The sequence below is a fragment of the Phyllostomus discolor genome, chromosome 2 (assembly GCF_004126475.2).
Source record: "Phyllostomus discolor isolate MPI-MPIP mPhyDis1 chromosome 2, mPhyDis1.pri.v3, whole genome shotgun sequence".
Taxonomy (NCBI): Eukaryota; Metazoa; Chordata; class Mammalia; order Chiroptera; family Phyllostomidae; genus Phyllostomus; species Phyllostomus discolor.
Window position 1 is genome coordinate 11,004,019 of NC_040904.2, and position 25,436 is coordinate 11,029,454.

Here is a 25,436-nt window from a genome sequence, read left to right on the forward strand (position 1 = left end):
CACCAGGTGGTTTTAGGGAATTTTCCATCACATTTGAGGAGATTGTGACTGGTTACTTTTAAATCTCACAAGATTCGTGACTGGTTACTTTTTAAATTCTCAAGATCTGTAATGGTGACTCTTTAAAGCCCCTGTTTGATTGGCTCTGAACACCAGCACTTCTGCATCTTCAGGTGAGAAGAGGTGTCTGCTCCCCTCTGGCATCCTTCGCCAGATGGTCACTTTTGTCCTCGTCCTCCCCCAGGATCGCCGTGTTCTCCGTGACAGTGCTGCACGACGACCGGATCGTGCTCGTGGCCGAGCAGCGGCCGGACGCCTCCGAGGAGGACAGCTTCCAGTGGATGAGCCGCGTGCTGCAGGTGGGTGGGGCACGCCCCCTCCGGCCTGTCTGCTGGGCTGCGGTTCCCGAGAGTCCCCGTGTGTCCGGGCATCCCCCGTTTCGTTCCTTCAGAGCAGGTGGTGAGTCTGTGCTCCTGCTCGGTGTTTCTGGAACCATGCCAAGGAGGCCGCATGTCCAGGTGCCGCACGCCTGCTTGTGGGGGTGATTTGTTGATACTCATGGCTTCTGGGACCCCTCTTTACCCCCTGCTGCCCCCACACAGCAGGCACTGAATGAATGTGACCTGTGAGGAGGAGGAGGAAACAGCATTTGAAACTGTGCAGTCTGTCCGAGGGCCGCCGTGTCCTTTGTTGTCTAGTAGCCAGAGCTGTTGTCCCCTAGAACTGCTTTAAATGAAAAGAGCTTCGGCCTGGGCTGACCCCCAGCATGGGCCGTGAGACACGAACACTTGTCTACTTCGGCACCAGTTACTTTCCAACATTTTATTCCGAAAATTTTCAAATGTCCAGCAAAGTTGAAAGAATGACACTGTGAAGCCCTGTACTAGGAATTATGCTAATCAGGAATCCCTGCATTAGAACCCAGTCTGTAGGTTCTCCAGTGGTTGCAGGTTGTGACCGACAGTGCTGACCCGTGCTTATGACCCCTGATCCCTCTGCCCGCTCCTCTGGACACGTCATGTTGTCATGCATCACAGCCACCTTCCCCTCTGCACTTGGGCATCCATATTTTTGGATATTGAACTGGAGTTTAACATACTCTTTTTTTTTTTTAGGGGAAAGGGAGTAGAATTTACATTTAGTAAAGTGTGCAACTTTTCTCTCTCTTTTTTTAAGATTTCATTTATGTTTTAGATAGAGGGGAAGGGAAAGAGAAAAACATCAGTGTGTGGTTGCCTCTCACGTGCCCCCTACTGGGGACCTGGCTCACAACCCAGGCATCTGTCCTGATCAGGAATCGAACCAGTGACCCTTAGGTTTGCAGGCTGACACTCAATCCACTGAGCCGCACCAGTCAGGGCTATTATAGAGTATTTCCAATACGCCAAACATAAAAAGGAGAGTGTAACAACCCCTATGTTCTTACCACCCTGCATCAACACTTGTTAATCCAATTAAGTCCGTCTGTCCCCTGCCCCCCATTTCTTCCTCAGGAGAGTTTCAAAGTAAATCCCAGACATCACGTCATTTTATCGGTATGCGTGTCAGTATTTATTTAAAAGTAAATATCATTACCAATAATTTCTTTGTAAATTTTATTTTGTCGAGGTTCGATTGACATGGAACATCAGTCCAAGGTGGACAGTGTAATGATTTGATATTTGTCCACATCATGAAATTATCTCCACAGTTCAGGTTAGTTAGCATCGCCACACACAGTTACAGATTTTTTTTCTCGTGACGAAAACTTTCAAGATCTGTCCTCTTAAGCAGCTTTCACACACACACTGCTGTTAACTACAGTCACCGTGCTGCACGTTACGTGCCAGGACTGGTGGTTGTAACTGGGAAAGCCTGTACCTCTGGACGCACTTGACCCATTCCCCTCCATCCATCACCTCCTGCCTCTGCCAGCCACCAGTCTGTTCTGCGCACCTGTGAACGCGGCTTGCTTTTGTCTTTGTTTTAGATTCCGCATATACCTGAGATCATACTGAGTGGTCTCTCTCTGTTTGACTGGTCTCACCTAGCCTGATGCCCTCCAGGTCCTTCCAGTCATGCAATTGCAAATGGCAAGATTTTTATCATTTGTAGTGGTTGGATAACATTCCATTGTATGTATACTCCACATTTTCTTTCCGTTTTAAAATTTTACTAGTTTTCTATTTCTGCAGTAACAGATTACAAAAACCATAGTGGCCTAAAACCATACAAGTGTGTTCTCACGCGTTTCTGGAGGTGAGAGTTCTGACACAGCTCTCCGTGGGCTAAGACCAGGGCACCAGCATGGCCGTGCTCCCTCCTGGGGGCTCCAGGAGAGTGTCCGTTTCTGGCCTTTCTCAGCTCCCGAAGGCTGCCTCCTCGTCTTGGCGTCCGGCTCTGACCTTCCATCTTCAGAGCCAGGAGCAAAGCCTCTCTCCACCGCTGCTTCCTCAGTCGCATCTCTCTCTGACCCTCCACGTCTCCTGTATCCGTTCATGTGTCAATGGACACTTGGGGTGTTTTCACTTACTAGCTGTTGTAAATAACCCTGCAATAAATGTGGGGTGCGTATTTCTTGCCCAGTTAGTGTTTATGTTTTCTTCAGATAAATACCTAAAAGTGGAGTTCCTGAGTCATATGGCCGTTCTATTTTTTTTTTTTTTTTGAGGAATTTCCATACTGTTTTCCGTAGCGGCTGCACCGATTTACAGTCTCACTGGCAGTGTAGGAGGGTTCCCTTTTCTCCACATCCTCACCGTCACTACTTTGTTGCTTTACTGATGATTGCCATTCTGACAGATACAGTGTTAATTTGCATTTCCCCGATGACTAGGGACATTGTGCATCTTTTCATACGTATCTGTTGGCCACCTGTATGTCCTCTTTGGAAAAATGTCTGTTCAGATCTCTGTCCACTTTTTAATTAGATTGTTTGAGGTTTTTTGTTTTGTTTCGTTGCTGTTGAGTTTTGTCTGCTGTGCAGAAGCTTATTAGTTTCATCTAGCACCTCCGCTCCTTTATTTTTTATGTTGTTGCCTTTGCTTTGGTGTCAAATCCAAAACATCGTTGCCAAGGCCTATATCAAGGAGTTTATACTGTTTTCTCTTAGGAGATTTTTAGTTTCAGGTCTTATGTGGTTTCAGGTCTTGTGTGGTTTCAGGTCTTACGTGGTTTCAGGTCTCACCCATTTGGAGTTTGTTCTTATATAAGATGGTGGTCTAGGTTCATTGTTTTACATGTGAATGTCCAGTTTCTCCCGCACCACTTACTGAAGGAATGGTTCTCCGTTGTATATTCTTGGCTTCTGTGTTTTGAATTACTTGATCAGGTAAGTGTGAGTTTATTTCTGAGTTCTCCATTCTGTTCCGTTGGTCTGTGTGTCCGTTTCTGTGCCAGTGTCAGGCTGTGTGATTCTGAGTTCTCCATTCTGTTCCGTTGGTCTGTGTGTCCGTTTCTGTGCCAGTGTCAGGCTGTGTGATCACTGCAGCTGTGTGGTATCGTTTGAAGTCAGGGAGTGTGATGCTTCAAGCCTCGATCTTCTTCCTCATTTGCTGTGGCCATTTAGGCTTGTTTGTGGTTCTGTACAAATTGTAGGATTGTTCTGTTTTTGTGAAAAATGCTCTTTAAATTTTGATTGGGATTACACTGAATCTGTCGATGACTTGGGGTAGTGTGGACATTTTAGGAATATTCTTTTTATCCATGAATATGGAAAATCTTTCTGTTTATTTAAGTCTTGTTCAGTTTCTTTCATCAGTGTTTTATAATTTGCAGTGTATATAGATGTCTTTTATCTCATTGACTAAATTTATTCCTAGGCATTTTATTCTTTTTTATGTAATTGTATATGGGATTATTTTCTTAATTTCTCTTTCCGAAAGCTCATCATTAGTGTTTAGTGATGCAACAGATTTTTATATATTGCCTTTGCATCCTGAAACTTTACTTAATCAGTTTAATATTTCTAATTGTTTTTTTGGAGGTGTCTTTAGGGTTTACTATATATGATATAATGGCACCTTCAAATAGAGATGATTTTCTTTTTCCTTTTCAATTTGGATGCCTTTTATTTCTTTTCTCCTAGCTCGGGCTAGGACTCGTAGTACTAGGTTGAATAAAAATGATAAGCATAGACATTCTTGTCTTGTTTCTTATGTTAGAAGAAAAGCTTTCAGCTTCTCACTGTTAGCTATATTACCAGTGGGCTTGTCATGTATGGCCTTTATTAGGTTGAGGTATGTTCCCTCTGTCCCCACTTTGTTAAGTTTTTATCCTAACAACATCTGATGTAGTGAAATATCTACCTAGTCATTATTCAAGTTTCCCACTAATGTTTTGTTTGTTTGTTAGTCTCAGAATCAAAGTGAGGGAAGGAATTGTGCTTGGCGGGGCAGGTCTTGAAGTCTTTTTCACCTGTAGACTTCTCTGCCATCTTCTTCTCCCAGCTCGTTTACTGACAGAAGCAGGTCGTTTGTCCAGTGTGTTTCGCGAGCCTGAATTCCGAGGAGTGCCCTTCCGTGGTGCCGTTTAACGTGCCCTTCTGTCCCGTCGCTCCAGCACGCTGGTGTGAGATCTAGAGCCTCGGCCAGGCGCAGGTTCGGATTTCTGACAGTACTCTTCCGTAGACGGTGGTACGCGGTGCCGTGGTTTAGCATTGCTGTACCTGACACTGATGTGCCGGGACTTCACGGCGGTGCTGCTGCTTTGATACCCGTATTCCTCCCTCATCATTTCCTAGAGCAGCTTTAGGAGTTTCTTCTCCAAAGTGCTGTCCTGTGGAATCCCCTGGGGCCTTGGAGGGCAGGTCATGCAGGGAAACAGACTCAGGGATTGATTTCAGAGTAAGGAGCTGGTTTCCTAGAATCCTGTAAAAGTTCCCACTGCGTTCTGCTTTTTTTTACTTGTCCTATTGTGAACTAGTGAATTTAAACATACTGGATGTGTTTTCGGAATATTATAGTTACTTTTTGATGGTCAGTTGGAGCCTCTTCCGTCTGGCTAACGAGGCCGTTTGTAATACCTGTGATCCTTTGCGGCCGTACCAGAGAACAGGAAGCTCAGATGCCTGGGAGGCGGTGCCTTTCCCATCCCAGACCTGTCAGGGCTGGGACCCTAGCTGCCTTCCAGGGGAAAGGGAATTTGGGACCACCATCTGGGCACTTGCTGTTGCCAGCTTAGTCACCGTCTCTGGGCTTCTTCCAGTGGACAGAGTAGGAAATGTCTGTCTGCAAGATTACCTACATCAGGAGCTCACGTGGCTAATTTTAACTCAGTTCAAGACCGCAGGGTTCTTACCTGACCCATTGGTCCCCTTTCTCCCACACTGAACTGCTCCAGCAGACCCTGCCCTTGGCCTCAGGCTGCGCTACCCACCCTGCGGTCGCAGAACCGCAGTCTCTGCCTGCCTCTGAGGCTCCGATCTGTGCGAGCAGCCGGAGAGGGTTTTTCCACTTGTTTTTTTTCTCCCACAGGGCCTATCCCACTTGGTGTGGACTCATCAAATAACCACGTTTAAAGTCGCTTTAAATAGACTCTCTCTGTGGGGCTGTGCCACCAACCTGATTCCAGTTCGGTGGGGTTGATTTGTTTTACTTTATTTTCAGTTGTTAGGGGTTGCTTTTAAATATTTCAAGCGTTTCGTATGTAAAATACGTATGTGGTTCAGAGGCAAGCAGAGTACACTCAGAGGAGCCCAGCTTCTGCCCCTGCTCGTTCCCTCCTTGCACAGGGGGTCACTGAACAGGGCTTCGGGGCTTCTCGGACTTCCTGTTTTTCAATTTAAGCGGTTACAGTTTTATGACCACGTGTATACAGACAGTGTATGTGAGTTAAATGATAGAAAGGGTACGCATGTTCACCTTGTTCTCTCATTTAACAAAATATCCTGAGGTCACTCTGTCTTCTTGACCTTTGGATTGGAATGTCCTCACCAGCCTTCATCTTCCTAGCAGCCTGCAGTTGGTCAGCATGTGCACTGTGTCGGGTGTCAGAAGAAGTCCCTCCTGTCCTGTGTCCCCCCTTGCAGGCCATTGACAGCATCCACCAGGTGGGCGTGTACTGTCTGGCTCTGGTTCCTGCCAACACCTTGCCCAAGGCTCCTCTTGGAGGGGTTCACGTCTCTGAAGCCAAACAGCGTTTTCTGGAGGGGACGCTGCACCCGTGCAATGTGCTAATGTGCCCGCACACCTGTGTCACCAACCTTCCCAAACCTCGCCAGAAACAGCCAGGTTAGTTGTGCATAACAGTCTTAAATGGGTGGCAGGCACCGTCATGGTTAAGTGGTGCAAACCTGTTAGGGTCGGGAGCCAGAGTGAGTGGCACACCAGGCCAGTCACCAGCTTCTCCCTCCTTAGAACTGAGCCATGCAAGAGAGAACTTGACCACATCGCTGGTGTGGTCGCTTCCACCTGCCTGTTAGAGCCGGCTTGGTGGCTAAATTCAAGCCTGACATCGTAGCTTGGATGGCAAGGCCCTGGCTCCCAGGGAGTGGGAATGCTGCCCAGGAGCAGACTCGGAGCGTGGGGACCTGGAGAACCTCTGCCAGCCGCTGCAGCGCTCACGGCAGGGCAGGATGTGTGTGCTTCTCCTTGAGCCCCGTGACCCGCCGCCGCCAGGGGCTGGTGGGGCCTGGGGAGGCTCAGCAGGTGGTCAGTTTCCCTTCCCTGTTTAACTGTTACATACAGTTTTTCATTCTTTGGTTATGTGAATTTTTAGTAAATGCTGGCTTTTTTTCCTGATTATGGAACACTAAAATATCATTAAGTAAAATACATTTAATCAGGAAAATTTAATTTCCTATTTTGTACATAAAATGCAGTAGAACGATGAAATATATTAAGAGTTTAGCTGTGGCTAAGGTCAAATCATATTCCCCCAGATCTGTGCCATTTGGTAAATTTCTCAGTCTGGTATTGCATATGCTTAAGAGAGAGATTCTCTTTGTCATTTGACATAAACCCTGTAGCTGAACATCAAGGAAACCCCTCGTTGCCTGGCATGGCATCACAGCGCATGCCTGCACATTCACTGTGTTGGTTGCCGTGAACCATTCACTGGGCTGCCCGAACATCTGTATCATAGTGAAGAGTCAGGTATCTAATTCAGATGAGAAGTGGACGTGCCAGCAGAGGTCATCAGCTTCTCATTCGGCACCCTCCCCTTTTCTAGAGGTGGGACCAGCCTCCATGATCGTGGGGAATCTGGTTGCTGGGAAGAGAATTGCACAGGCCTCTGGGCGGGAACTGGCTCACCTGGAAGACAGCGACCAGGCCAGGAAGGTAACAGGCCAGGACCTGGGAGGGTGAGGAGGGCGCCTCTCGCGGGCAGCTGAGGAGGACTGAGGTGGCCTCTCTGCGCAGTTCCTGTTCCTGCCTGATGTGCTGCAGTGGCGGGCCCACACCACTCCCGACCACCCGCTGTTTCTGCTGCTGAATGCCAAGGTCAGTCCGCCCAGCTGCCCTGTGGGGGCCAGTGGAGCGTACACCGTGTGTGCAAGGAGCGAACCCGCTGCTGCGCAGCTCAGTGTGGCTCCGTGATTTCCTAGGGCACGGTGACGAGCACTGCGACCTGTGTCCAGCTGCACAGGAAGGCTGAGAGGGTGGCCGCTGCTCTGATGGAGAAGGCAAGACTGAGCATTGGGGACCACGTGGCTTTGGTCTACCCCCCAGGTAAGCACACCAAGATGTCACAAAACTCACCTGGACACCTCCTCCACAAGCACCCACACCCCTCGGGTCTTCTCTTATGGGATAGTCCTGGGGTGCTGGTGTTATGGTCACCTTTGCCCATGGACTATTGTGGGGACTCTGGGGGGCTCCTGGCCTGTGGCCCTGCACCACTGCAACCACAGCAGTCCAGCTCCTGAGACTGCACATTGGGCCTTAGCGGTTACACTTAGCTTCTTGACACGTCTGTATGCCCCTGTAAATAACCGTAATCTAATTGTGGTTAGACTGAGACTTTTTAGCAGTGTAGCCTTTGTTATCCTTTTGCTTTTCATCTGGCTCTTCTTCCCCTGCCTCTCCCCTACGTTTTATTAGTAGAAAGTAACACCCTTGTCACCACCAGCCAGGTCAAGAAATTGGTCTTTGTCAGGTACCCAGAAGTCCCTGTGCCTGCCTTCCCCAGCTGCAGCCTCTTTCCTGGCTCCTGGAGCCGTCATTTCTTCCATTTCTTTATAGTTTGGTTCCTAAACGTACTTTAGTCTGCCAATTTTTCTTAAATCTGATATATTTTTTTAAGTCTCTTTTACTCTACCGAAGTCTCTTCCCCACCATCCTTACAATTTGTCTACCAAAGACCCAGCATGACCCAGCCAGTCAGCACGTTCCTGGGGTGCTGTGTTCCCTGCCGGGCTGTGGCACAGACACCAGACCCCGGATCTGGAGCACAGGTCCGGGCTCCAGCGCGGATGCAGGCCCGGCCCCTCGCCGGGACTGGGACGGCACTGAGCTGTTTCCTCAGAAGCCATATGTTGGTTGTCTCTCCTCTCATGGTGCTCAGTGTTCTACATTCCAAATTCACTAGGGGTTAGTGAGATTCTCTTATTTCTTTTTCATTTTTTAGCCATAAAACTAATAAATAGGCCCTTTCCTTAAATGCCAAAGCACAGGGAGACAGACAGTGCTGTCCTGGTAATTGAGAATCTTAGTGATGAAAATGGCTGATACTTTTCTCTACTTTGGGGCATGTTTTACACTATTCATAAAAAATGTTTAATGAAGAAAAGAAAAAGCATGATGAAGTTCTAAGTTTACATTTTAAACATTGAAGAGCAGGTGGAGCCTGGCTGCTGTGGCTCAGTGGATTGAGCACTGGCCTGCGAACCAAAAGGTCACCGGTTTGACCCTGGTCAGGGCACATGCCTGGGCTGCAGGCCACTATGCAGGAAGCAGCCACTCGATGTTTCTCGTACACACTGATGTTTCTCTCCCTTCCTCCCTCCTTTTCCCCTTTTCTCTAAAAGTAAATAAATAAAATCTTTAAAAAAAGAAAAAGAGCAGGTGGAGAGTAGCCTGGCGGGAGGGCCCGAAGTCCCAGTGGTGCAGGCGCTCTGCAGAGGCACAGGCCTGTGTGTTGTCCAGTCCTTGGAGAATCCAAGCTTGTCTTCCAGTTCTCAGGGGCGTGTGTGACCCCAGCGATGAAGGAGCCACGCTTTCTGGAAGCAGCAGAAGGTGGGGCTGATGTGTTGCCGGTGACGCTGGGAGAAGAGGAAGGCTGCAGGGACAGTAGGAGCTGTGCCAGCTCAGCAAACAAGTTCTCGCTGACCCCTCTTTATGTTCAGTTTGATCATGTGTTTGTGGCGCACTGACAGAGTGACGACACTGGGTGTGAGAATGCTCACGTGTGTTGGAAATGCTGTGTGCCAGCCCTCGGTGTGGCCCTCACTTGATCCTCGTGGCTGGCCGCAAGCATGGAGCGCACGGGTGGTCATCGGGCAGCAGTGGTAGGACCAGCCTGGCCCAGTGGTTACAGGGGCATACTGAGCTGCCCCAGGCCCAGATGGTTACATTCCTAGTTAACTGGTGGGGCCTTGGGAGTTGTAATCTGGTGAAACCCACTAACTGGGTTAAACGTGGCATACTCATGTTGACTCCGGAATTGGAACAGCCCGAGACTGATGTCTTGTAGCCTGAGGATGCCAGGTGGGGCCTTGGCTGATCTGAGGGCAGCATCTAGAAGGGGCACAGGCCGTGAGGGCACAGGTGTTCTCAAGATGTACTGAGTTCAAGAGAAAATGAATTTTAAGTGGTACGTTTCCGAACGAGTGTTAATTATGGGGCATTTTGAACATATAGGGACGATGAAGGGACACTCTGGTGGTCCTGCATTACCACGTGTGGTCGGGAGCTAGGCAGGGACGTCCCTGCCTGTCTCCAGGGCTGCCGACCTCCCTGGCCATCTGGGCCTGCGGGGAGCCCACCGGCCGAGGGGAGCGCTTCTGCCCCTCCCTCGCAGCGCTGTGTTCGACACGGGTCTCATTAGTTGGGGAAGCAGCAGCTTTACCAGGTGAAGCAGATTGTGTCCCTGTGTCTTTTTCACTGTGGCATGACACTAGACACAGCGAGCTATGCTCAGCCCCCATGCTGAGCCCCTGACCTTGTGTCTCCCCAGGGGTGGACCTCATTGCTGCCTTCTACGGCTGCCTGTACTGCGGCTGCGTGCCAGTCACTGTGCGGCCCCCGCACCCCCAGAACCTCTCTACCACGCTTCCGACCGTCAAGATGATTGTGGAGGTGAGTGTGCGCTGTGGCCCCGCAGGGCCGACCTCACAGTGGGCCTGCCTGTGTGCCAGTAGGCCCAAGGGTCTCTCCTCCTGGCATCTGCTCATCTCTTCGGGGCCGTCCCTGTGCAGGGGTTTGTACCCGGGCGCCACGTCTCACTGGGCCTTTGGTCCCTGTGCCCTTCAGGTCAGCAAGTCTGCCTGCGTGCTCACCACGCAGGCCATCATGCGGCTGCTGAAGTCCAAGGAAGCGGCAGCCACCGTGGACGTCAGGACCTGGCCCACCATCATAGATACAGGTACACGTCATCGCGCGGTTGGTGTGCATGCGGGTCCGCACCGGGCCGAAGCTCTCCCCTTCGTTGTGGTCGGGATTGCATTGTCGCCCCCCAGATGAGCCAAAGTGAATGGTGAGGGGGCTGCCGAAGGGTGCCTGCTGCCTTGCTCCCGGCAGCTGTTTCCACCCGCTGGGACTGGGCTCGTGGGATGGAGGGAGACGTGAAGTGTGGTTCACGTCACTCATGGCGGGGTCTCTACTGCCAGTGGAGAGCGAAGATCCCTGCCCGAGACTTGTGTGCCCGTGGCCCACAGCTGTCTGTCATGCCTACACGGGGGTTGGCAGTTGTGGGGACATGGACAGGCCCGCAGTGTGTGTGCATGCACGCACATACACCCTTCCCTCGTTCCTGTCATTGGTGAATGCTGCCTCATCCCATGAAATGAAATGCTTGTGGGACAGCTGAGAGGTCTGAAAGCCCCATCTCTCTGCCTTGGGTGGTCAGGTCAGCCTAGGGCTGAGAATGTCTCCCCTGAACCTCATCAAGATGCCCCAGACAAGCAGTCCTGCACAGGCCCTTTGGTGACTTGAGATATGCAGCCACGTGGGTGCCAGGCACCGAGCAGACAGGACTCCTTTCTACCCCATCATACTCGTCGGCCCTGGTGCTCCAGGGCACCACGTCTGAGAGGAGGCCAGGGACTGTGCCCAGCACCCACCAATAGGCACGGGAGTGTGCCTGCGGCTCCCTCACCGCCAGAGTTCTTGCTGATCCTGGCTGACCTCAGCTTCTGTAACCCTCCTGCTGACCAGAGGACTCCCCTGCAGCTCCGTGGCCCATTTCCTTTCCTGCACGTCCACCTCTCCCGCTGCCCCTCGCCCCCACCATCAGCACTGTCACGATGGGTCCATACCATGCAATGTTCCCTCGGGGGCTGAAGTGAGCTTCCCCACTCACGCACGCAGCCCAGTACCCATAGCCCAGCACCTGTCCTGAGCATCCTCGCCAGGGCTCACCTCTCTTGTGCGAGCCTGAAGAAGTGTTAACAGGCGTCTCCCCTTAACAGATGACATACCAAAAAAGAAGGTGGCGAGTGTGTTCAGGCCGCCCTCCCCGGACATGCTCGCATACCTGGACTTCAGTGTGTCGACTACAGGGATCTTAGCGGGTGTGAAGGTGGGTCCTTTGGTTGTAGCTCCTGCTGCCGCAGCCCCTCGCATAACAGTGGGGAGAAAGGGTGTTGGGTGCAGGTGTGTGGGGGCCTTTCCTCTCACCCAGAGCCTGAAGCAGCAGTGTGGTTCCTTCACGTTTGTCTTTGATGCCAGTGAAGTCCAAAGTTGCGTTAGCCTCCGAGTAATACACATTCTGATGTTTTATGGTAATGCCTGAACTTGTGGATTTATGGCTGACTGGCCTCAAGGAGCGTGTGGCTTTCACGGTCCATCTCCTTACCAGGAGCTAAGTGCTTCATTAAAATTCTTTGTCATCCTGAGATCTCATGAAGGAGATTTTTGATGTGCCATTTCCTGGGCAGTATTGGGTTTGTGCGGGATTGTGAGCCAGCCGTCCTTTCAGGAAGTAGATGTGTGGTGGACGGCAGGCACTGTTGTCGGTCCCTCTCCTTCTGTGCATCACTGAGCAGACCTTGCATTTCCCCCCAAGATGTCACACGCAGCCACAAGTGCCTTGTGCCGCTCCATAAAGCTGCAGTGTGAGCTGTACCCCTCCAGGCAGATCGCCATCTGTCTTGACCCCTACTGTGGCCTCGGCTTCGCCCTGTGGTGCCTGTGCAGGTGAGTGTGCAGGTAGGGTGTGAATGGAAGTAGAGTGCAGGTAGTGCACAGGTAGAGTGTGCATATAGCATGCATGTGAGTGGAGGGAGAGAGTATAGGTGAGTGTGCAGGTGAGGTGAGTGGAAGGAGAGTGGAGATAAAGATTATAGGTGAGTGTACAGGTGAATGTTCAGGTATAATATGCAGGTAAGTGGAGGTAAAGAGAAAGAGTATGGGTGAGTGTACAGATTAATGCAAGAAAAGTAAGTATGCAGGTGCATACAGGAAGAATGTTCCAGTAAGTTTGCAGGTAGAGTGAGCAGGTGAGTGGAGGACGAGTGTGCAGGTAGAGTGTATAGGTGAGTATACAGGTAGAGAGTACAAGTGAGTGAGGGGGAAGAGTGTACAGGTGAGTGGAGCTATACTGTGCAGACGAGAGCAGGTAAGAGTGGAGGGTGTGCATGTGAGTGTGCAGGTACTCCACCTGCTGGGTTGGAACTACGTGTAGTTCTTTAGAACTTTAACATTCTAAGATGCATTTTTGGTGCCAGAAAGTCGAAGATCCACATGTGAGGGGGTTTCTTTGGGGGTGGGGTGGGTTTGGGTCTGGGTCTGAAATTGAGTAAAAGAGTGAAAATATGTTTCTTGTTAAGTGCAGCCATTATCCATTACTAGTGATTGGGAAGGGACTACTAGCGGCAGGTCTTTGGAGTCAGAACACCGAGTCCCCAGCAGCAGACCTTTCCCTAACTGTGGTGCTGGAGGGAAACCGGGACCCCTGTGCATTGCCCCCTGCCCCCACAGTGCGTTTTCCATGGAAACTCCCACTGGATGTTAGGGAGAGTTGTCCCCTTGTTCCATCCTTGAAAAAGGAAAGAGGCACCACCTCGGGCGCATTGGCACAGGCAGGCAGGGTATCTGGAATGCACAGGTGACGCACCTGGGCAGAGCGGCTGCAGCTGACTTGACTCTCTGCGCCCCCACAGTGTCTACTCTGGACACCAGTCCGTGCTGGTGCCCCCGCTGGAGCTGGAAAGCAACGTGTCCCTGTGGCTGTCCGCTGTGAGCCAGTACAAGGCCCGCGTCACCTTCTGCTCCTACTCGGTCATGGAGATGTGCACCAAGGGCCTGGGCGCACAGACAGGTGTCCTCAGGGTGAGTGCGCCTGTGCCCAGGGCTGCCCGTGCCCTGCTGTCCTGCGTCTCTCCTCAGAAAGTGCCAAAGCCTGGGGTTCCCAGGTTAGCTCTTAACCGGGCCACTGGAACCTAAAAAAAAAGACCCCTAACATAGCTCCAAGCAGTTGTGGAAACAGAGAAACCCTCACCAGGCACTGAGCTCCGTGTCACTTCATCCCAGCACCCACTCTGCTGGGAGCTCCTCGCTCACCCCCACCACACCTGTGCAGAGGGAAGTTGCTCCCTGCATCTGCGCACCCATGTGGCAGGAGACAGGGGCATGGAGTGGGCTGGGGTGTGGTGCTTGCTTGGGACAGGTACATGGTCAAGGGTAAGGGAGAGCATGGGGAGGGAGCAGGTCTGACACTAGCTCTGGGCGCATCTTGGAGGCCTCAGGGCCCCTAAGGACCTGGGGTGGGGGCCAGGAGAGAGAGCCCTGTGGAGCTACAGCCAGGTGAGCGGGAGGGCTGGTGTGGATGTGGAGCAGGTGGGTAACCTCTAGCACTTCGATACTTAGAGTTTTGTAGGCTGAGGCCAAGGCAGAGGAGGTGGGGTAAGCATTCAGGTTGCACATGGGTCTCCTCAGGAGCTTCCTAAAACAGTGTGGAGGGCCCAATCTCACCCCGCTTCCCCCCCCCCCCCCCCCCCCCCCCGCAGATGAAGGGGGTGAACCTGTCGTGTGTGCGCACATGTATGGTGGTTGCTGAGGAGCGGCCCCGGATCGCGCTGACACAGTCCTTCTCCAAGCTGTTCAAGGACCTGGGCCTGCCCGCGCGTGCCGTGAGCACCACGTTTGGGTGCAGGGTCAACGTGGCCATCTGCCTCCAGGTAAGGTGGCTGCACTGGGCGCCCGGACGGACAGTGTTCGAACCTTTGCTCTTTGTTGTGCCGGCCGTGTCCACCTCTCACCCTCTGAGCCTTTGCTGTTTCATTTCCAAATAGTTTATCTTGGAGACCTATGAGGTTTTTTTAAAAAGATACAGTGGAACCTCAGTTCTTGAACTTAATTCGTTCTGGAAAACTATTCGAGAAGTGGTTTGTTCGAATACCGAATCTCCTTTGTCGCCTGAGAGACACGTGACTGATGATCATACAGGTATCAGCTGAAAGGGTTGTTGGGTAGGGAATCGAGACCAGAGTTTGCCCAGACACCGAGACCTTTTTTCCGTGAACAACTTGGTCAAGAACCAGATTGTTTGAGAACCAAGACGCTCAAGAACTGAGGTTTGACTAGAATCCATTCTCTTCATGAACAAGGCTCATTTGGAAAAAACAAATTGTTTTTGAACAGTGACTTTTTCTTACGTGGAAGAATCTAAGTTGGATACAACATGCAGTGAACTTTATAAAACAACAATAAGCATTGTTTTAAGACATCTAGCCGTTTTAAATTGAAACATCAGTGTGGTAATTCGTATTGCCTTTAATTCATACTTGAGACATTAAGGTATTGTACTGCTGCTTCCTAAAAGGAAACATGAAGTTGCAGAGATTGAACAGTAACTGCAGAGCGGTTGGCAGCTTCTCAGGAGACTCTGGTTGTTTTCCAGACTCCGTACTACTATCTCAGCGTCACTTCTTTCTAAAGACGCGCTGAACGCCTGCTCACCCACACAGACCAGGCAGTTGTCAGAGGAAAGGCAGCACTGGACCCAGAGCAGGGCCCCGGGGTGGGGCTCGCTCTTGTTTCCAGAGCCTTGGCTCCGCTCGGCCCTCCTCCCAGAGGAGCCGAGTCCGGGCCAGCCGTGGAGCATCGTCCCTTTCCCCAGCGTTGATGCTGGTGTCCCCTCAGCCGTGCAGACTGTGCTGGCCACTCCAAGCCTCAGACGCTTGCCCTGGGCAGAGGGGGAGGGCTGGGGTGCCCCCCTCACGCCCTCCCTGTTGTAGGAGTGGGACCGAGCCCCGGGCTGCTGGTGGTGTAGTCAGCGGCTGCAGAGGACTCGCGCCCCCTGACTCGGTGTTGGAAGGTCACCCCCTGTGTCTGTCGGCGCGCCGTGTGCGGGTGCGGAGTCTCACTGGGGTGTTCGCATGTCCCCTTGAGATGCAGTGACGCGTTTTGCTGTCTCTTACCGTGTGTTTCTCACGTGGCCTGTTGCTTTCTGTTTGTCTCCTGTGGCTGTCTCCTCCTGTCTCACTCTTCTGGCCTCCTTTGCCTCTGTCAGCCCAACAGGCTGGGAAAGCTGGCTGAGCAGGTACGACCTTGACCTTGACCTCGACCTCGAGGTGCCTCTGTTGTGCTTCCCCCATGAGTTCCTGTGGCCTTCTCCTCATCTCCAGACGAACACCTGTTTCTTTTGCTGTCTGACTTTGCTCACAGTGGATATTATTTTACATATTGTAAAAGCTCCTTTGTAATCAAATTTAAGGGTAAAACTGTTTTCAAGAGTTTAACACTCATAGCATGACCTCTGGAGGAAAGGGCTGTTGGGTCTCAGTGAAGCAGTTTGGCTGTGTTGTCTGTGATCTTCAGAGAGAGATGCTGAGCGGAGTGTCCCTTTAACCCGATGTCCCTTATCTAATAAATGGGACGTAACTCACTTCACTCAGGGTCCCAGTGTCAGAGGTGAGGGACGGGAGGCCATCACTCCGCTGACCCTGACCGAGCCTCTGCGGTTGCCAGCCCCCCACAGAATTAGGCCAGCTGGAGAGCCAGCTGGAGAGAGCCAGGCCTGGCCCGCGGCTGGGTGGAAACGCCCCCAAAGTCCTGAGGTGGTGTTTTCACCACAACGTAGAGCCCAGCTGTTAAAACGGAAATGCACAGTCGTACAGTTGGGCATGTTCGTTCGGTGTTACTAGCTCTCACTCGAGGTCACCGAGCCGCGCAGGTGTTTGGCTGGAAGGCGGCAGCGGTGTCCCTGGGCAGACTCGCCGCCGGAGCCGAGCTGCTGCCTTCCCGGCCGCGGGGAGGAGCTGTTGGGCGGTGTGCGCGTAGATGCAGACGCGATGCTCCCCTTCCAGGGCACGGCCGGCCCGGACCCCACGACGGTCTACGTGGACATGAGGGCGCTGCGCCACGACAGGTAACCGCCCTCGGCGCCGTGGGTGAGGTGGTGCGGCCGGTCGGCCCTGACTGGACCCCCCGACGCCTGGCCAGCCATTGGCCAGCCTCTCCTGGGGGAGTCCGGGTCTCCCTCTCTGCATCCCTGTGTCCTGGAGGCTCAGTCAGTGTCCCTTTGTCTCTCATTCCCACGACCAGAAGAGCCATGGGAGTGACCGAACATTTGACATTTAGCTTTTTACGGGGCTGAGGACGAGTAAACCAACTGATAGCAAGGATGTTCTTAAACGGGATACCGTTTCGGGGTGGGACCCAGTGCTCCCACCAGTAAACGTGTGCTGCGGCCACAGCCAGCCTGCAGGTGCGCGGCTCTCCCAGCCCTGAGGCCCGGGTGCGGGCCGGGCCCTCAAACGTGGCCACAGCGCAGCTTGCAGGCGCCCCCAGAGAAACCTGGAACAGGCTCCTGCCCTGAGCTGTTCCAGAAGAGCCAGGCAGGTAGAGTGCGTCCCCTGTGGCACCTGAAGGCACTAGTCGCGGTCACAACAAGGTCCTATGGAAAGCCAAAGTCTCGGGTGTTGTCAAAGGACTGAGCGTCACAGTGATAATTTCTGATTATCTTATGAGTTGCCTTTTTGGAGGTCACTACCTGTGTTGTAAATTTTATTCTGAAATTTTCCCCTTGTTAATTTTTAGGGTACGTTTGGTAGAACGGGGTTCTCCTCACAGTCTGCCGCTGACGGAGTCTGGAAAGGTAGTGGACGCTGCATTTCTCCTGGTGGACACGGACGGCTGTGGGTGGGCCGGGCGGGCACGGGAGGCCTCCCCCGCTGCAGACTCACGCAAGGGCTGGGTTAAGGCCTTACAGGGACATCTGAGGTCAAAGCCAAGGACGGGCTTCAGGGGCGGAACCACAGAAGGAACTCCCACTGTAGGGCTCGAGGCTGCAGGCCTCCTCAGGTCAGGCCCAAGGTCTTCACACAGTCCGGAGCAAGGGCCAGCACGACCCCACAGTTCAGCCCTTGGCCCAGGCAACAGCCAGGAAGGGGTCTCCAGCTGGGCCTTGGGGTCTCCAGCTGGGCCATGTTGCAATTTGCCATCAAAGCCAGTCCAGGCCTGCTGAGGCCCTGTGGGCGCATGGGGGTTGGGAGGGGTGTGGGGGGGGAGGGGGGAGAACACCGGAGGTGCCCCTGGTTAACACTGAGCACCGGGGAGGGGTCAGCAGGCCCAGGCCCAGGAGAACAGGGGTCTTCAGAACCAGGGGAGGCTGGGAGGAGGGAGGAAAGCCCACGTGCCAATGAGGCTGTGTGATGAAGATGGTGTGACCTGGCAGCTGCCCTGTGCCATGGCCAGGGGACAGCAGGATAGTGGACAGGGCCATGTGTCCAGTGTGGCTAGGAGCAGACCACCCCCAACCCAGGCAGCCTGGAGAGCCACCCGACTCTGCTCTCACACTGCTGTGGCCGCAGCTGCCTCAGGAGGCAGCAAGGTGCCTGGAGAGGAGCCCTTGTGTGTGCACTGGGGGGCGGGTGGGGGGCAGGGGCAGCCCCAGGGCCCAGGGCAGAGGGCTCGTGGGAGGGAGACCAGCACTGCCGGAGCTGAGCTGGGGGAGGGGAGGCGGAGTGAGGGCACGCATGGACCCCCGCGCAGGTGCGGGGCTGTGGGAGCATGCCTCCCTGTGCCTGTCTTTAACGTGACTTGGGGGAGACCCTCTGAGAGGCGAATACGGGCAGTGACCTCCCCTTTCTGAGCACATTGCTGGAGCGCATGCCCAGTGGACGCTCTGCTTCGCTCTTTTTGTAAACTTAGCTTATTTTTCCTGTGTCATTAAGTCTTAAAACAGTTCTTTTTTGCGTTTTGTAATTTGTCACTTAAGACAGTTCCATCATTGTTGTAATCACCCCTCCTCCCACTTCTTATGGAGTTTTTTCCCCTCCTGTTTTGCTCTTAGAATGACTTGTGCCTGACGGATTTGTCTTCTGGAAAGAGTTCTGGTGTCAGGGTTCGGGGGGCCCCGTGGAGAGGGGTCAGAGGCCCCAGCATTGTCCAGGAAAACAGGACTGCCCCACAGGACAGCGTGTGGCGAGGGCGCAGTGACAGTGGGAGGAGGGCCTGGCCCTGACCGTGGGCAACGGCCTACACTCACGCCCCTCCTGTGACCCCTCGTCCCTGCTCACCTTCCTGGAGCACCTCACTGTCACCTCCCTTTTTGTATGTGAGGAGACACCACAGGACAGGTGACCACGCCTGGAGCAGCCACGTGGTCTGACCCGGGCCCAGCAAGGTCTCCCCAGGACTGGGCAGGGGTGGGGCCCCTGACCTGTACTGTTCTCCATGGCTCCTGAGTGAGAGCTGGTGCCTCTTTGTCTTCCATCGACACAGAGCAGGTGACCCAGGGCTGGGCTGACTCCAAGTCATGGTTAGCATCCCGGCCCAGAACTAGGAGCTGGATGAAGCTGTGGACAGAGCGTTTGCATGCTGGGCTGGGGCACAGCTGAGCGGCGGGGCTGGATGGCCCTCCTGACCTTTGGGTTCCTGCGAGGGGTAGGTGGTCCTCGGTGGCCTAGTTGAAAGACTGCAGGTAGAGCAGATGCTTATGGAGACCCTCTGTGCCCCTCAGTGACATTCAAAATAGGGTCTGGTCAAAATAGGTTCTTAGGAACGGAGGTCATTTTTCTAAGATTTTCATATATTTTTATCTATTAAAGTGTTATTTCTGTTCAAATTCAAGTTCACGTTGGCTTTAAACCTCCTGGTCACTCACATGTGCATGCCGTGTCGTTGGGATCAGTTTCTGAGAGCTGTCGTGTCTGATGTCACTGAGTCAGGAGTCTTGTGTTGTCTTTGACGTGGGTGTGGTTCTCCTCCCAGATTCTCCCTGGAGTGAAGGTCATCATCGCGCACACTGAGACCAAGGGGCCCCTCGGAGACTCGCACCTGGGAGAGGTGAGGCCGGGAGTTGTGTTCTGGAGCCTTGTGCACCCCGGGAGCTGCTCCTCTCCCTCTCCCCGTCTGCCCCAGAGTCGTGGGTTCTAAGCCCTTTGGGGTCACACATGCTTTTGGGAATCTGCCAAGCTCTTTGCCCTTCCCCACCCCAGACACGTTTGTGCTCCTGTACCTAGTGCCTGGGTAGGATCTCGGGGTCCCCTGGGGTGAGTTCCCATTCCGGGTCCCCTGCCAGCAGAGGGAAACCTTGAGTTTTGTAGGTTCTGAGAGCCTCTAGGGGCCACCCCAGAGCCATGAGCATGGAGAAAGCAGAGGTCCGTTAAAATGCAGTTCGTGCACCAAGCCAGGAGCCACAGCCCTGAGGGACAGGCTGGCACAGCACAGGCGCCGGGGCTGGAGGCAGGGGTCCTCTGCTCCTGAGGACTTGTCCCCTGGCACGCCCAGGCTGTGCAGGAATCATCATGTCAATACACTTGGGTCATGCATGTGGGTCCAGAGTAGTCTGGGACAGTGGGACTTACTGCCTGGAGGCGGGCTGGCAGGGAGCGCACAGCTCTCAGCCCGAGTGCCCAGGTCGGACCTGTGATGACGAGAACGGTCTCCTGCCCCCAGCTCCGGGCTCCAGGGACGTGCCATGGAACCAGTGTCCTGGCACCAGGGGGGCACGAGTCCCCTGCTGGTCTCTGGTGTGGCCCGCCTCCAGGGTCCTGGTAGGAGGCACTCGGGTGGTCATCCAGACACTGCCCGGTCTCAGTCTCACTGAGACAAGGGTGGGCGTGGGCCTGGGGCCTCCCAGGGCCGCTCAGTGTTCTCCTGGGAAGATGCGTCAGTCCGGTGGTGGGTGGGGTTGGTGTGGGGCCTCCCCTCTGACGAGTGGGACCCAAGCCTATGAGGGCCACTTTGTGCCCCAAGATGGTCACAGAGGGGCTGTGCTGGGCTGGGACCCCACCTCTTGTGGCAGAAGACCCTGTCGGCTGCCCTGTCTCCTCTTAGGATGCTGCCTTATGGGGATGTCTAGAGCCGGGTGCTCGGTCCGGGGAGCCGACTGTGGGTCCTAGAAGGGCCCTGTGTCTAGAGACACGTGGGGGCCATGACACTGGGTCCTTCCTGCGCATGTGCACCCAGCGAGGGCACGTGGATGTGCAGAGCTTACACGTGTGCGGGTTCAGTCTGTGTGGTGCTTGCCCACTCAGTGAGCCTCACTTCACCGCTCGTCCCTCTGTGGGCGTGTCCGTCATTCCCTGTCCTTACTGACAACAGTGGTTTGACGTGAGGGGCGGAAGTTGCCCCCGTGAGCTCGTCCACTTTGCAGTCCTGGAGAGGAGCGCTCCATCTGGAGGAGAGAAAAGTTACTTGTTTGCTTTCTGTGCCTGTCATTTCAACTTAGTTCACAGGAAGAGAGACACTGAAAACACCCCTGCCTTTGTGTGGTGTTAATTCTTAAGTTCTCTCGGTGCGTGGATATCTCATGAGAGAACCTCAGCTCATTCTTGTCCTCCGGGCCCCACAGATCTGGGTTAGCAGCCCCCACAATGCCACAGGCTACTACACCGTCCACGGGGAGGAGGCGCTTCACGCCGACCACTTCAGTGCCCGGCTGAGCTTTGGAGACACCCAGACCATCTGGGCAAGGACTGGCTACTTGGGCTTCCTTCGGAGAACAGAGCTCACCGATGCCAGTGGAGGTAAGGGGCTAGGGTGACGCCCGTGGCAGTGCTGTGGCGTGGGGCGCCTGTCCACAGCCCCCGGGATCTGCTGCTGCAGCTCAGGAGATGCCAGGCAGGTGTGGCGCCTCCAGGATTCCCGCTGGTGCACCGCACCTCTGGAGGGAGCTTGCACCTGCGGGTGTGGGTGAAGGGCGCGCTCTGGCAGTGGTCTCTGAACATCACTGTTTCCCTCTGTGACTGCCCCCCACTCTCCCTGGGCCCTTGGCCTCTGCTGAGGATGTGGGGGTGACGGTGATGAGGCTGTCAGGTCCTCCCTGGGCAGAGCCCCCTGCGTATCTCACCAGTCGTGTGTGGCGCCCTCCCCACACATGACTCCTCCAAGGGGCAGAGTCCTTGGGCTCCAAGAGGCCAGCCAGATGAAGCCACAACTTTTGGTAGCCCCTGTAGATGTTGTTTTGTTTACAGAAAGGGGAAGTATTATTTTAAAGCATCTGTTCACACGTTGATGTGACTGTTCTGAATCGAGGGGATAGACGGCACCCTCATCGGGGCCTGCTGCACGTCTCAGCCGGCAGGAGGCTCAGTTTTCAGGTGATGTGGGAGTCGCCGGCTCCCTGTCCCAGAGAGCCCAGCTCAGGCTGACAGAAACGCGTGGAGGGTGCCCAGATGGCGCTGCGCCCTTCTGCGGTGTGCAAACTGTGCCCTTCACAGAGCGGCACGACGCACTGTACGTGGTTGGGTCCCTGGATGAAACGCTGGAGCTGAGAGGCATGCGGTACCACCCAATCGACATCGAGACGTCGGTGATCCGAGCACACCGGAGCATCGCCGAGTGGTAAGGGCCCAGACGAGGTGGGTTCTGCCCAGTGCCGCCCCTGGGGCAGGGGCAGGGACGGCAGGCCATCTTCCTGGCCACCCTGGTTCCAGCAGACCTGTCTGCCAGGCACACACTGGCAAAGCCCGCCTCTCCAGGAGCTGGTCCTGGGCCTCACCAGACATGCTCTGGGAAACATGCACGGGAGACCCCTGGTGGCCCTTTGGGTTTGCTTGGTTTTTCCTCTTTTTCTCATTAGTTTTAAACCAAGAGTCCTGTCCCCGAATGCACAGGTAAAGTGTGAGCTCTCCACAGCTGTCCTGAAGTATTTCTGCTTTTAATGTGAATTTTCTCATTTAAATGGATGTGACTCATAATTTCTTCACTTAGTGGGGAGCTTGCACTGGGACAGGTTCAACTTTCGACATCAAATAATGAGTGCTCTTGATTTAGCAAGAGCTCTAGTTAGAGTACGTAGGTCCTAGCCTTTCAGTTCTGGCCGAGGTTTGGCAGCAGCGCAGTGTCGGTGAATATACACCTGTCTCTTCACCCCCTCTGCTGGGCACTCTTTCCCGTGTCTCTGTGGCCCCCAGAAGCTGCTGTCCACACCCTGTGACGCTGTCTGTCTTCCCCCTGCAGCGCCGTGTTCACCTGGACCAACCTGCTGGTCGTGGTGGTGGAGCTGGACGGGCTGGAGCAGGATGCCCTGGACCTGGTGGCTCTGGTGACGAATGTGGTGTTGGAGGAGCACCACCTTGTTGTGGGCGTGGTGGTCATCGTCGACCCCGGCGTGATTCCCATCAACTCTCGGGGCGAGAAGCAACGCATGCACCTGCGAGACGGCTTCCTGGCTGATCAGCTGGACCCGATCTATGTCGCCTACAACATGTGAGCGCTGCTCACCGGCGCCGGGGCTCTGGCCGGGCGGCCCAGGCTTCCGGGCACTGGGGCCAAGGGAAGGCGCTGGAGCGCGTGAGGGCACTGCTGTGCGCGTGCAGGCCGCCCGGACAGAGGCTGCAGTCTTCCCGGCGTGCCGCGCGCCTCGCCCTGCTCACACGGACTCATCTTGAGTTCCTCAAGTCTTATTTGAGAAGCCACTTCTAAATTATTTGAAGAAATTTAGTAATCTTCGAGGACATTTACAAAAACGAAAACGTCAGTGCTTTCACAGACAGGGTGACGGGAACAGGAAGCAAAGGCCGCCGTGGGCACCACGAGGAGCTGATGCTACGTTACAGTAACCGGCAGGAGTGCCGTTGGTTCTCTGCCGGACTGCAGGTGTGCACTTTGTAGACTGAAAATGTAGTTCTTGACTTAAAAAATTCAATTATTTATTCCCACTTCAAACAACAAGTTCGTACACAGAAACGTAATCAAGCTAGAAAGAACCGGAGGCCCCAGCACGGCTGACTCACATCCGTTTCACGGGGAGGAACGGAGCCCCAAACGGCTGATGCGAAGGGCGGCGGGTCCTGCCTGCCTCTCGAACCCCAGACCAGGCTCTCGAGTTGCACACCGTGCCTCCCCTCTTCCAGTTTCTGTGCTGATGCCGCGTGCCCGATGGTCCGCACATGTTGTCCCTGACGGGCAGTGAGTGCCTGCCAGGCTGCCCAGGCTGGTGCAGATGCCCTGTCTCGGAGAGAGAAACCAGCATTTAGTTTTAACCCCTTTTCTGGGTTTGTGACTTACAGCTGTTTAGTCAATCGCTTGTTTTCATAACATCACAAAATACATTCTTCTCCACGCATGGACGAGGGCTGAAGTACGTCCATTCTGAACCGGCGGGCTTTGGAGCCCCGGTGCCGGTGTCTGGGGTTTCCACGTCCTCAGTGCCATTCGCAGTGCCGTCGAGCTGCGGGGAGAGCCGCCGGAGGTGGGTGTGCTCCCGTTGCCCGGGCTCTCCCCTCTGAGTCGTACGCCTGTAAAACTCGGCCGGACCTCACTCAGTTACGACTAAGCTGAGTGATCGAATGTTACAGTAAACCTAAGTGAAAGAGAATGTAAAATCTTTTAGAAATTTCTAAGAATCTCAAGTGAAGCTCAAATCTAAGAATATTTTTATATAGCTAATGAAGAATATGTTACGAAGTTGTTGGGTTTCGGGGGGACTGAGGACGGGAAAGCAGGAATCATGCATGCCTCATAGAAACGACCAGGTGTTTCTGGAATTAGCCTGAATCAGTGCCTAACAAAGCTGTTTTTAATTCTTTGCCATCTTAAACTCGCCACCACGTAGGTCTGGCTAACCAGGCCGGCTGTCGCGTCCTACTCTTACCTGGCTGCTAGTAGCAGGTGCGCTGTAGCTCGGTTTGCCCGCGGTGGTGGACTGCAGTGAGTATGTTGCAGCATACTGGAATTGTACTAACCTATTGTAATTATGTACATAATCCTGTGTAATTTATTGTTGGACACACAGATAGTGGATATTCCTTAGAATGGCCGGCAGGGGAAACAACTACCTAACCCTAATCTCAGTGTTGTAGTTTTGTAGCGGATACTGTAAAACTTTTGTATTGAAAGGTCAGTGGCAGTAAGACAAGTTGTCTTGTAAATTAAGACTTAAAGAAGCACATTAAAATGTTTTAAAGTTACTCTCTGGGAATTCTGTATATCACACTAAAATTTTTTTATAACACTATGTTAATAAAAGTTATTGACTTTGTAATTCTGCATTTTGAAATGTGTGAAAAGGTTTCTAAAATTATCCCAAATAGGATGTATTTTATTATTCATTCCGTTTTTCTGAATATAGAAGCGTTTGTGTTTACAGCATACAACCTACAAAGCACATAAAAGTGTAAAGAAGAAAATCTATAATCCTACCTCTGAGTAATATAATAGCGTTAATGTTTGACATAAATCCTTCCAAGGATTTATTTTTCCTTTTAAAAATTTTTACAAAATTAGGCTCATATACTTTTATAATCAGCTTTTGTACTTAATAAATTACAGACTTTTAAATCTGTTACATATACTCTTTTACATGTTGTAATGAGTGTATCACGCAGGCATGCCGTGACTGCAGGGAGCTTGCCCTCAGTGGCTGTTGCCCACCGAGCTCTCCCGACAGCGCTGCAGCGGTCCTGCTTGCTGGCGCACGTGGGCCCCTCCGCTCCCCACGCTTGGCTCCTATAGGTAGAGCGGGTGGGTCAGACCTCACGCCAGGTTCGAAGGCTTGGGTGCTCGCTGCCCCAGCTTCCCTGCGCCCAGCTCTGCCTTTCAGAATTGAAGAGGGACCCTATTTGCATGAGCCTGTGAGTTGTTCAGGAAAGACCCTGTGGCGTTGTCCAAGGGCAGTGGACAGTGAGAAACTGAGAGGTTGTCATTCGTTCTAAGTGCCAGCTAAGTATAGGGTACCTTATCCCCTTATCCCCCAGACTCCAAGTGACTGAAAGGGCCCAATGTCACGATGGTTCATTACAGGTACCACTTCAAAGCAGAAACAGAAAAGGAACCACGAGGGACCAGATGCAGCTTTGACGGGAAGAGGGTGCTCAGAGGCACTGCCGCCCACTGCCAGTCCCGGCAGGAGTGAGCTGGACCTCCAGGTGTGTGCCCCGACGCTGCCGCGGCTCCAGGCGGAGA

The 25,436-nt window shown here is 53.5% G+C and overlaps 1 protein-coding gene across 9 annotated transcripts in view; it reads left to right on the top strand.

Moving 5' to 3' along the window:
- The window catches only part of DIP2A (disco interacting protein 2 homolog A), a 104,127-nt gene extending 79,308 nt beyond the window's left edge, over positions 1–24,819 (top strand). For 4 of the 9 annotated variants that reach the window (XM_028504536.2, XM_036017536.1, XM_036017540.1 and 1 more), the window contains 18 exons: positions 245–359; positions 6,008–6,209; positions 7,150–7,259; positions 7,341–7,421; positions 7,526–7,649; positions 10,096–10,217; positions 10,392–10,503; positions 11,549–11,658; positions 12,145–12,275; positions 13,241–13,409; positions 14,087–14,257; positions 15,592–15,621; positions 16,388–16,449; positions 17,121–17,178; positions 19,296–19,370; positions 20,881–21,055; positions 21,749–21,872; positions 22,491–24,819. In XM_028504536.2, coding sequence (XP_028360337.1) covers positions 245–359; positions 6,008–6,209; positions 7,150–7,259; positions 7,341–7,421; positions 7,526–7,649; positions 10,096–10,217; positions 10,392–10,503; positions 11,549–11,658; positions 12,145–12,275; positions 13,241–13,409; positions 14,087–14,257; positions 15,592–15,621; positions 16,388–16,449; positions 17,121–17,178; positions 19,296–19,370; positions 20,881–21,055; positions 21,749–21,872; positions 22,491–22,743 — 2,224 coding nt within the window. In that variant the 3' untranslated portion in view covers positions 22,744–24,819. Of the gene's footprint in view, positions 1–244; positions 360–6,007; positions 6,210–7,149; positions 7,260–7,340; positions 7,422–7,525; positions 7,650–10,095; positions 10,218–10,391; positions 10,504–11,548; positions 11,659–12,144; positions 12,276–13,240; positions 13,410–14,086; positions 14,258–14,371; positions 15,227–15,591; positions 15,622–16,387; positions 16,450–17,120; positions 17,179–19,295; positions 19,371–20,880; positions 21,056–21,748; positions 21,873–22,490 lie in introns of those variants that run through there. The other 5 variants (XM_036017537.1, XM_036017538.1, XR_004901227.1 and 2 more) reach the window with 4 other exon arrangements.
- Positions 24,820–25,436: the final 617 nt, after the last annotated feature.